Here is an 11,561-nt window from a genome sequence, read left to right on the forward strand (position 1 = left end):
AAAAACAAACTAAGTAGCAAGTTTGACCTCTGACTCTAACAGGGGAGTTTAATCGAGACGTTCCTGGGGTGGTGTAATAGTGAAACTGCCCCCTACCACAGGTACTGTTAGAAAATCAACAACGTGACAGTGATTCAATGAGAAAAGTAAATGAATCTGTCAGGAATAGTAAAAATCTCAAATGATTTCCGAGGCGATTACATCACGGCATAACGAGGACCGAGGCACTTTCTGACATCTGCAATCTCTTTGCTGCAAATGCCAGCAGTCTTGGCACGTCCAGTCTGGCAGGTTTGCGTGGACGGTAACTTTACTGGAACAATGGTGGCCCTGTTCAGAGGCTAATTCTCCTGACATGAACCTGCAGGGAAGAAGATGAAAAGACTTACCACAAGTATGTTTATAACTGTGGATTTTGAAATATGATTGAAAACACTGGGCGCTATCTGACAGGATTTCCATTAAAAGAACGATACTTTTAAAAAAAATAGAACTGTATTCCTGGCTCGGGAGACCTTTTCAAAGAATAGAAAAGAGGTTGGTTTCAAATGCTTTTATTTAAGTGTTTGGATTCCCGAAGTAGCTATTATTAAAATGCAATCAATCTAAATTTGGTTAAGTTTGTTTATATAATTAAACATTTACACTAATGTTGATGAATATATTCTGGTTAAAAACAAGTTAAATTTGATAGAAGACTTGGTTGTCTTCATCTTGTATGCCATTTATTCTTCATCTACTTTAAAATACCAGCATGACGGTGCAGGTTGTTAAGCCGAATGGGATGTGGGCTCGTGTGGCTGCACAGTAGCAAGAAAGTGTTTTTTAGTGAGCACAGCAGAGACTGGAGTGTTTAAATAAAAAGCGGCATGTCTGCCGCACGGCTAACGCTGTTTCAGCAGCTCTTCAACAGAACACCATTCTCCAAAAATCCCTTATTGTCTTTTACATCCCGTCTCCCTCCCAACAGCCCAAACCAGCTGTGGCAGACAGCTGCTCCTTGCTGCTCCTGGTTCTGTTGGAGGTTTCTTCCTGTTAAAAGCGAGGTTTTCCTTCCCACTTTTTCCATGTGCTTGCTCATGGGAGGTTTTCTCTGTATCATTGATACGTTTTTACCTTTTAGTGACTGTTGTTGTGATTCAGTGATATATACTAAAACTGAATTTAACCCCTGGTTACTCCTTTAGAGCCACTGTTTGTATTTTTTTATGATAGTTGGATAGACTGCAGTTCCGTATAACCAATACACAACTTGTGATTAATTATAACATTTCTGCAACGTAGTTTGTCTAACATAGCTGTCCATGAGCTTCAGCTGTGCCTAATTAGGTTAAACTTTAAGAGCAAATGTGTCATTTTTAGCTTGTACAGTTTACTGTATTACATCATAATCAAAGCTTATTACATTAGAGGCACAAGATTGTATTATATTGATGGATTGGATTGTGAATTTTATTACATTTGAGATTTTGTGTGGCCTCTTGTCTTTAATTTGACTTTTTTTGTTACAGATCCTACTTTCCCAGGAAACCAAGTTCCCATGGAGTTCAACAAAATACTGGCTTTTAACTTATGAACAATAAAAAGGGTCAGTCTGTGTAGTCACTCACATGTGCCAAGGCGCTCCTCCAGAAAGCCGATCTGCTCGCTGAGGGAGTCGATGCGATCTAGCTGCTGGAAAGAGTGGGATAGCAAGGTGGTTTTCTCCGACATGCCCTCATCCAATGACAGTGGGAAGAAGCTGCTGAAGGGCGTCAGCACCAACTGCAGCTTCTTAACAGAGAGATGAGAGGAAGTTAGGAAAAAGAGAAAAATGTTCCACATGAGGACCATTACACATCGTTATTTTATATATTCATCCATTTGCTCTTTATAATTGTTTAACATGAGAAGGATTTTAGTAAACTCGTGCAAGTTTTAAAAAGCCACTGTGCAGGCCTGGCATATCTAAAAATCTTTGGTTGGGGGATTAAAGAGCAGCTAAGACGTCAGATCACACACAAGGCTCAGAGGTTTTCCTGGTGAGCCAGACTGGGAGGTATCAGAGTAGGTGGCTTTTATATGGTTGAACATGTGTTCTTGAGTTTTCCTGTGTACCTTTTCCAGGAGCTCAACTCGGTTCCTCAGGCTCTGTACCTCCTCTGTCACATTCTCCACCAAGCCAAACTTTCCATCTATAGAAAACCACACAAATGCAGACATACACATCAGAGTGTGGTGACTTCAGTCTGAATCTGTAGAAACAAACTGATGAGGAGCAGAACAGAGAGAGGGGTAAGGGCATGGATGTGATGATGCGTGAGAATGATGCAGAGTATATATTGCATTGGATTCCTTGGAGCATCTAGGAAGCCCCCTTCAGTCCCTCCTCGAATGATTCATGACCACTGCAATGTCTCCAAAGTATAAACCAGGAAGAAGACGGCAGGGCTGCTGAGAGAGAGGGGGAATGCAGGGCACAGAGGGGGGAATGGCCCAAAAAGCCAGTAGATAAGCTCAAAGACAGATCATGAGAAACATACAGGCAAACATTCATTCCTCCTGTGATTTGACTGTGAGGAAAAGCCTGGTTGTCTCCACTCGAAGGGGAATGTGTCTGCTGCAGGCCTTCGATCTGTGCCAGATGTGGCCCATTACTGAGACAAGAATAAGTTGAGAAACAGGGTGATGAAGAGGTGGAGGTTCAGGAGAAGAAAGGGGAGGGGGAGCTGGCGATGGCCCCCAGCAGACGGGGTTGATGTGGCTGGAATGAGAACACAAGTGTTGGCCAAGAACAGGGTGAAAAGAATGCAGGCGAGAGGGGGGGTAAAGACTGCAGCATAGAAATGTAGTCCAACACCCCTGGCATAATATCACTCTGATATGTGCATATGAACACAAATAACAGAAAACTGTCTCAGGAAAGACATCTTACAAAAACATTGCAATAATTATTTTTGCCTCTGACACAGAACACATTGCTTTCTTAAAGTACAAAAATTTGTCATATTGGCTTTTTATTTCCCTTTCCTCTGAGTGTTTTTCTGTCCTTTTCGCAGACTCAGCAATGCTTCCACTGATCTATCACCCCGAGTCACGGAGACGAGCACTTTCCTTTGAACAGAGAAAACTCGCTCAGTGTGAAACTCGATAAACAGAAGGGAGTCTGGAGCAGAGCCTGAGAAATTTGGCAATCTCACACACTTTACAGAGAAATATTTCTTTTTCTGCAAGTACAGGAGACACTCTCTCCTTTTGGATTTTAACAATGTGGTGACTCACAAAAAAAATCCCCCAAGTTTGAAAGCTCAGGATGAGGTACGTCTTCTTTAAACTTTCATGTTACATAAATTTCTGAGAGAGCAGATAATGTTGACACAGAATTGGAGTTAAAAGGAACATCCTCGGGTCAACGACCACATTTCTAGACATGGAGAGGGAGGGGGGGTTTGTATTTTTCTGTTGTTGCTAAGATACAGTAAGCACACACAGGGAAAAATGACTTTTTCTTGGTAGGAGATAACATTTAAACTTTTTTTAAGAGAGCTAATGGAGTGTGTGGGATAAAAATATGTCTGTATTAGCACGGGAGCTCTATTAGAGGCAGATGTTTGCTTTGCTCACAGGACTCATAGGAGTCATTATCAAAGCCCAATCGGTCCCAGTCTCGCCGCACGGGGCCAGACCGCAAGACATCTGTCTGGAGTCGGCACCAGTCGCAGTGCATTATTACTCACGGTACGAGTTGAGAGTGGCATAGCGCGTACCAAAAGTAATAATGGACCGCGAAGCTGGCCATGTTCCTCTCTTCTGTCCAGACACTTTGCTGCTGCGTAACACAAAATTAGACACACTCCTATCCTGGTCATTTACCTGCATCAGTGTGATGACTCACACCCACTGTTGCCTGGCTGCTCTGTGATGAGGAGGTAGGAGTGGCAGGAGGAGGAGATGGAGGAGGAAGGCTTTGACAGGAACGGCCGTCTCCAGCAAGGGCGAAGCCCTCTCTGCATGCACATCGATAGCTGCCAGCTGTGTTCACGCACTGCTGGGCGCACCGCTGCCGCTCACTGCACTCATCCACATCTGACAGGCAAGAAAGACCACTGTGAATATACACGCAGACACCCGAGAGTGGCTTTGCAGGTAAATGGTATGAGCACATGTACCTGTTTGGCACTGGTGTCCCGTCCAGCCTAATGGACAAGCACACTGGTTGGGTCTTAAACAGGTACCGCCATTCAAACAGGGTTGTCCGCACACAGCTGTGAAAGACATTTATGAAGCGATCATTTGGTTAAGAGATCACTCTTGTATATGGATCCATGGTATCACAGTTAGCAAGGGTTGGTTTATGCTAGCCTGGCTTTCTAACATTTTAATTGTTGTCAAATTTAATGTAGTTTGTTTTAATCTGTACAAGTGACCTGTCTAAGTTCTAGGAAATATGCAGTTTCACTTTCTCACTGAGATGAAACAGATGTTCTTGCTGAGACAGAGACAAAAAGATCGACATCAAAATAATAAATCAAAGCAAATTAATACAAACAATAAAAAATACACCACCTCAGAACTTCAGAAAAAAAACAGTTAACTCATTCACTGCCATTGATGTCTATAGACGTCAATTACGTTTTTCAATGGGAGGGGCCAGAATACAACCTCGGGCAGCTTGTCAGTGAATTTTATTTTTTCATATATTTGTAAATAAATTGTTTTGATAAAACATAACCTTTCTCAGTGTTATTTCTGTTTTATAGAAGTGAAAAACTATTTTATATGTTAGAGGTGTCACAAAGCAAGAAATATTAGTGTCAAAGGCACTTTTCTGCTTGAAATGTATTTTTCACAAAAAGCTCGTTTTCTCCCTTTTTTTTGGTCAAAACAGGCATTTTTGGTGGAACCCACCTCTCTTCTACAGCTGATTACTAAAGAATGGAAAATGGTAGAAACAAGCTTTTTTTTTTTTGGATGAAAGAAGAGAGTCTGTTCTTCATTTTGGTAGGTTCAGCGTTTATATGATCATAACACACAGTTTTCTGTGGCTCTTCAAAAATGAGTAAAATTCTCAAAAACCCTGGCAGTGGGGAGTTACCTGATTTGAAAATGGCTGGCAGTGAATGAGTTAATATTGTACAAAAAAAAATGTAGCTGCATTCCATCTGCAGAGAGCTTGCTAGCAAGCTATCTGCTCAACTCTGCATTTGTGTTGGTAACTGCAACTTTTTAACATACAGAATGACTTCCCATATGATTTGCTATTATTTAAATTCAATAAAATGCTCTAAAAGGCAAAAACAGCATAAACACAGAGCATAAACACAGAGCTTAAATGCAGAGATGAAGCCTAGCAGGCAGCCATGACAGTTGTCACTAAAAGTTGCCACACCCCAAATAATGCAAACTTTAAGCCTTACCAACCTTACACTTCTAATAGAGTAAGAAATCAGTTACAAATAGTGTAGTGGGATGTAAATACGCTTATTTCTGCTCTAAATGTGAACATTTAAATTTGGGTATCTATGTGGAGTTTTAAAAGCAAGCCTAAAGTGGACATTTGAGGAACTGCAGTTTTGTCACTTGTATTTTTTATATTAACTGCCTCCAAGACTGGAGCTTGGACAGGGCCTTTGACTTCCTGGAATTTCTGCTGATCCAGTTTTTTTTTTTAAACTGGGCTAATATAGCTCTTTCCTCATTATTCTAATTATTATGCTACATTAAGCTAGCTGTAGCCTACAGCTTCATATTACATTTAAACATATAAAGGTGGGATCGAGCTCTTTATCTAACTCTCAGCAAGAAAACAAATTGGCATTTTTCTAAACTCTCTATTAAGAGTTGATGCTACACAGGGAAAGAAAATGAGGTAAACAACCCTGAAACTCATCACATCCCACTGAAATACCTTGGTTGCAGTTGTGAGAGTAAAATCTCCTCCAGCCCGGGCAGCAATCTGGGTAGAAATGCAAAGGAGAAGCTGCTCTGTTCACCTGTCGGTATGCCACCAAGTACGTAGTCCTGCGGAGACGAAGTACAGACACCCACAGCGTTTAGGCATTTCTAATTATTCATGCTGTCATCACTCTCATCTGTAAGTGTGTGTGTCTGTGCGTGTGGGGTTCAGCCTGTGAGGCCTTTTCCAGGATCTGTCACACAGCAGGAATGCTGATGAGAGGATGGTAATTTGGTGGAATACTGAACCACAGACCACTGACTTCCAAGAGTGTGTCAGAGATGAGAGAGGGGCTGGAGATCGTATCGAAAATCAGAGCTTTTGCTGCAGCCTGCTGAGAGCTTGGTATGTTTAGCTTGCAGGGGGTGATGAACCGAAAGCTAAAGGAACCCGTTTGGGATGTGCTTTCTTAAAACAAAACAAGGAACTATTTTCTAGGGCTGTAATCGTCTACATAATGAGCACACAAGTTACAAATACTTTAAAGTGAAGCTCCATTTTGGTGGCAAGAGGATTTAAAGAGAAAAAAATGGGGAGAATGTAGGGGTGGGTTGGGGGGGGGGGGGTCAGAGCTAGAAAAAGGGAGAGAGAGAAGTATGGAGGGAGATAGAGTCCAAAATAAACACGACCAGTCTCTGTGGGCAAGCAGTTCATTTCCCGTCGTTACACAAAGTATTCGATATTTAGATTCTACCCAAATATGTGCCACCATGACCCAGTTCTGTGAAAAATGCACATGTATGTGTATATGTGTGTTTGTGTGAAGTCAAGATCTATTTATGATTGTATTCCTAACCCTTTCCCTTCCTAAACATGTCAAGCACTGTTTACTCCTTAATAAACTAAACATCTTCAGATAAAGGCTGACTCTCGATGTAAACTGACCGTGCAGTTCGGCTGGTTTTTCTCCCCCAAAAAGCTGTAGATGTCTGATTTAGTTGTTGTGTCTTTGTGCTGATTCAGTGTATGGAGGGCTGAGAGAGTTTGTCTCACTTGTATGTGCTGCAGAGGCGATGCCCCTGACACAGGGTGAGGTAGGGCTTGTGCACTGGCTGGACGAACGACTCTGTCGTAGTGACAACACTGTGACGGAGGTCTCTGCCGCACACCCTTCTCCTGTGAAAGGCAGACGTGAGATTTGATGTTAAAAACTGACCAGAAGTGCACATTTGTAGGCGCTCCAGCTGCACCGGAAGCTGAGCTGGTTTTTAAATGGAGACATTTTTACAGCTTTTAAGTCATTCCAGACCCAAGTTCAAACAGTTTGAGATATTTAAGCCCTAAGTGGTCCCCAATTCACATGAAAAACTCCAGATTGGAGTCTAATTGCTCCTGAATGACCTATGTAATCACTCCTGAATGTATCCGAGTTAAGAGCTGATCTTCGACCTCCAAGTTGCCACTTGACCTTTCATTCACCTTTCAGTTAATTTTGGCCTATGTACAAATCAACTGAAAAGGACAAAATGAGCCTGCCCATACTGATGTGCATCTAAGAGTTGGAACAGAGACTGAGGTCATTTGACCAACCTGTATACATTCACATTGGCTGAGAATGTCACAGTATGAATGACAGCTAAAGGGGAGATCTGCAGCTGAAATCAGGACAGAGCTACTGACTAAATGACAGGCCATTACAAACACATGAAGAGTATTAAGTGAGCTATTACCCGTGGTGAGCGAAGAACTGGGGAGTGGCCATCACATGAAGGATGAAGAGGGAGGAGGAAAGGAGCAGTATTTGGTACATCGTCTTCCTCTTTCCCACGTTCCCTCGCTGGGTCTCTTGGACTCTTCTCCGTGCCAGTCGGAGGGAAGAGGAGAGGAGGATGAAGAAGGGGTGACGGGGGGAAGGGTGTGGATTGAATCCAAAGTCTCCTCACGCTGAATATCTATGTGTTTCCTTCAAGGAGGACCACTCCAGCTACCTATAAGGAGAGGGCATGGGGAGAGGATGTGTTAAAGCAATAAAACGGAACAAAAAATTATGCGAACAAGGGGATAAATAAAGAAACTTAAATGGAATACAGTTCATTCTTTTGCAGCCACAGAGCAAATCCTACTTCCTTTGAAGCCATGGACCACTAGAGAGAAGGACTCTGGTGTCAGTGTCAGCTGTGTCATGTCTGCATTAGCAGATTTCTACAGGCGACCACACCAGAGCCTCTGCACTCCTTTTCAAAAAAGGATTAGCACCCATTAAATCTGTGTAGAAAATGTTAATGGGTCTGGAGAAGCTCTGTCACTTATGATTAGTGGGGTCGCTGAGAACAGGTAAAGGGGAAGCCTGAGAAACAGCAGATTACTGAACCCGGAAGTCATTAAGTAGCAAATAAAAAAAACTAGCTGAAACTGGAAAGTGGTCACATTTGTACGGCAGGGAGCAGCTTGAGCTGAGCAGTATGGGTCTGGGCAAAAGAGACACGCGATTGTGTCAAATAAAAATGGGAGACTTTACATCTGGAAACATCTCAATTAAAAAATGGATCGTTTATAGCTCTTTTCAGTTTTTACTTTCAACTTTTAACATCCCTGATTTGTATTTTATATCACAAATAAAGTTGTTGCTGTTGGGTTTTTTCTCAGTGAATGTTTCTAAAAGTTATTCAACAGGGTGCAATGAGAAAACAGCAATAAAGACCTAACATGTATCTAAAGAGTTCATTTGCTCCCACTGTACATTTGGATTTCTGCGCTAACCCTAAATGTCCAGTTGACATTCCCAACGACACAGAAAAGCCTTCTGGAAAGATATTGGAGATCTCGCTGCTAGGCAGATGTTTGAATGCATCCAATAAGAACATAGAGGGGCATCGATGACCTGCACCTGCCCTGCCTCTGAGGTCACAGGGTAAAAGACAAAAAAGCCAGAGCACTCTCATTTCACAGATATGTTCATCCACCCTCACACCATATTAGATTATAACATACTGTAGAGGATTAAAAGAAAGACTGAGCCACCCATTCCCAAGTAGGACTGTCAGAGTGCATGACAGTCAGCTTGGACCCGCTCCTGCCCTAATGTAAGCCTACAGGCATGTTTTAACACAGCCGATACTAAACCCCTGGGAAATCTCTCAGAGCACATTAAATCCATCCAGGCGGTATCACCAGTTTTCAGGACCGAAGCCTGCTGGAGAGTCCTCAGTTATCCTGGAGGTGACACTAAGCCACGGATGACAGTTTGCATGTCTCTCTGATCTCTGGCTGGCTTTGTGCCTGAAGACGTGACATGCACTTCTAAAGCCCTGCATTCATTCACAAATCACTTCAGAGAGCAGGACGCTGTGCAGCAGGTAGCCACTTTCAAGATGATATGTGTTAACGATTCAGCATCATTACACTGGCAGGGGAAGATCGCCACAGGGGGAAACACTTGTCCAAAAAGTTAATGTCGGTTAGGACATTGGAGTTTTATCAGCTTTATTTTAAAGTCTTTTGGGTGTCAGGAAGTACATCAGGAACACCAGAGACTTAATCCGTGTTTGTATATGCACATGCAAATGTTTCAAAGCATAATCAATCCTGGCCTACTGACACATTAAAAAGCAATCGGACCATTTTTAGATTCACCGCGAGAGGGCGCTGTTTTACAGGCACTGTATATAAAGTCTAAGAGACCCTCTCTCCTCCGCGCTATTCTCACGCACACAGAGTCACGTTAAACGCATGGTTTCACGAGAGAATCGGAAATAAATACAAAGAAAAACCAAAGAGTCCTACATCAAAGAACAAGCGGGCATGCCGGACACACCATTAAACACGAGCCAAACTCCGGGGCGCCCGCATGGATACATAAGAATAATGACAAACCGTGCAATAAACTATCAGCTCCTCTAAGATGACTCCCGCAAAACAATTTAAAAAATTAAAAAGCACACACACTTGTACACTGCTGGTAGTAGAGAAACAGCCGGAGGTCTGATAAAAGTTAGTTTCCTTATATTCCGCCAAGTGAGGGGAGAGTCCAGTGATAAAACTCCGCCAGTACTCAGGTTTGTCCTAGAGCTCGGACTGTCAGAGAGCATGGGGGGCGATGGTAGGACCTCCTCCCACTCCTCCAGCTGGGTGTCCCGCAGCTCACTCTTGCCTTCACTGGGGGTGGGGGGGGGGGGGGGGGGGGGGGGGGGTTCACTCGTGTGTGACATCAGTAGGTAGACTACTCAGCTTTTTCATTCATAAACTATCGACTGCCGACTGGTTGGTAAAGAGACCCGAGAGAGGCACGCTGCCCCTCCCTTCAAGCAATTTACCCATCACAAGGAGGCAGATTTTGGGTGCTGGGATCACTCCTCCTGCTCTGTCTCACACACACATACGTCCACTGCTTTTGTGAAACGATACATTTGTTGGAATAAATGTTTTTTCTTTGTTTTGCACAAAGCAAGAATCACGCTGTTTCCTATTCCGCAAACAGCTCATTGCAGGGACAAAATAATCCAATCCTTTAATTAACTGCTAAAGCTGAAAAAATAAAATAGTCCAAGGAAATCTATATCAACAATACTTATAAATCATGTAACCTATTATTGAGACTTTAAACATTACAACCCTGTTATGTGAAAACAAATGGCTACCACCCCCCCTACCCAACCAATGGAAATGAGCTCAGAAAGTCACCACACTGATGAAAAACAGCGTATTTTTTCATCCAGGTCAGAAAGTGTTGGACCTGGTCTATCTACCAGATTACTCTTTTAATGTATGTAAGTTGTACAGGCCCGTGATTCGGTATTTGCATGTACTCTGGTGATTTTAAACGAAAAAACCCCACCAATTTGAAGTTTCACTCTATACGATAGTTAAGCACACACGGTGCAATAACACATATAATTATGTGATCCTACAGATCCGCAAAATACACTACTCTCTTGTGATTTGCGGCACTTTTAACCCTGTATAGATTTTTATCAACAACATGGATAATTTTGCTAAGCAACTCTTCTCAGTACAGCTAGCCAATGCTGAATTTGAATTAGGTTGTTTTATCTAGCTAGCCTTACGAATTTCCCTTCTTTGAAGCGCACCTGTGAGTGAGCTGAAAAGTAACGAGCCCACTGTTTGTAGTATGTGAAAACTATCATTAACTTTGAAACACGGGTTAATGCAGTGTCCTACCTGCAGGAATGTGACCTTTGAAATAGGCACAAATCTTACCCTTGCAGTATGAGGTCGTCAGGTGCGTGTGCGCGCGCAGGCTGAGCGGCGGCCATGAGCACGCGCCGCTGGACCGGCGGGTAACGAGACATTTCCATGGTGCCAGTTTCTTTTAAGAGCTTCTAGCGTTGGTGCATCGAATTAAAAAACCCTCGCTCTTCATTCGAGGTGCTCCCTCTGAGTCGACTGGCGGCAAATGAAATGTCTTTGGGCGTATTTCACTTGCTTTTTATGCAAAGCTTCCTGTGGAACGCAGGAATTGGATGGACAATCCCAAACCGGAATTCCTGTGAGTGTTTGCCGCTGATAAAACCCCCTCTCATGCACAAACACTCTCCATCCTGCTCAAACCGCTTGGCGAATCTGATTTTGAAGCATTTTTTTCTCCCCCACCACCACGTCCATTGTGACATTTTTAGTTTTTTTTTTTTAAGGCAAGTGCCTCCAGTCTTCTCACCTCACGGCCTCC

The 11,561-nt window shown here is 43.0% G+C and overlaps 1 protein-coding gene across 3 annotated transcripts; it reads right to left on the reverse strand.

The window, feature by feature from the left end:
- Positions 1-54: 54 nt before the first annotated feature.
- On the reverse strand, positions 55-11,311 carry egfl7 (EGF-like-domain, multiple 7). Of its 3 annotated transcripts, none has more exons than XM_085414312.1 (9): positions 11,093-11,311; positions 7,606-7,863; positions 6,929-7,051; positions 5,888-6,000; positions 4,149-4,244; positions 3,853-4,065; positions 2,098-2,174; positions 1,611-1,773; positions 55-361 (listed from the first exon to the last, which is right to left on the reverse strand). In XM_085414312.1, the coding sequence occupies exons 2-9, from the start codon at positions 7,683-7,685 to the stop codon at positions 342-344; spliced, it is 885 nt and encodes a 294-aa protein (XP_085270438.1). In that variant the 5' UTR covers positions 7,686-7,863; positions 11,093-11,311; the 3' UTR covers positions 55-341. The 3 variants fall into 3 exon arrangements, with proteins under 3 accessions (XP_085270438.1, XP_085270439.1, XP_085270440.1); XM_085414313.1 differs by lacking the exon at positions 11,093-11,311 and adding an exon at positions 9,821-9,989; XM_085414314.1 differs by lacking the exon at positions 6,929-7,051.
- Positions 11,312-11,561: the final 250 nt, after the last annotated feature.

This window comes from Rhamphochromis longiceps, linkage group LG7 (assembly GCF_057381845.1).
Source record: "Rhamphochromis longiceps isolate RC_006_pf linkage group LG7, R_longiceps_female_GT1.1, whole genome shotgun sequence".
In the NCBI taxonomy this organism is placed as follows: Eukaryota; Metazoa; Chordata; class Actinopteri; order Cichliformes; family Cichlidae; genus Rhamphochromis; species Rhamphochromis longiceps.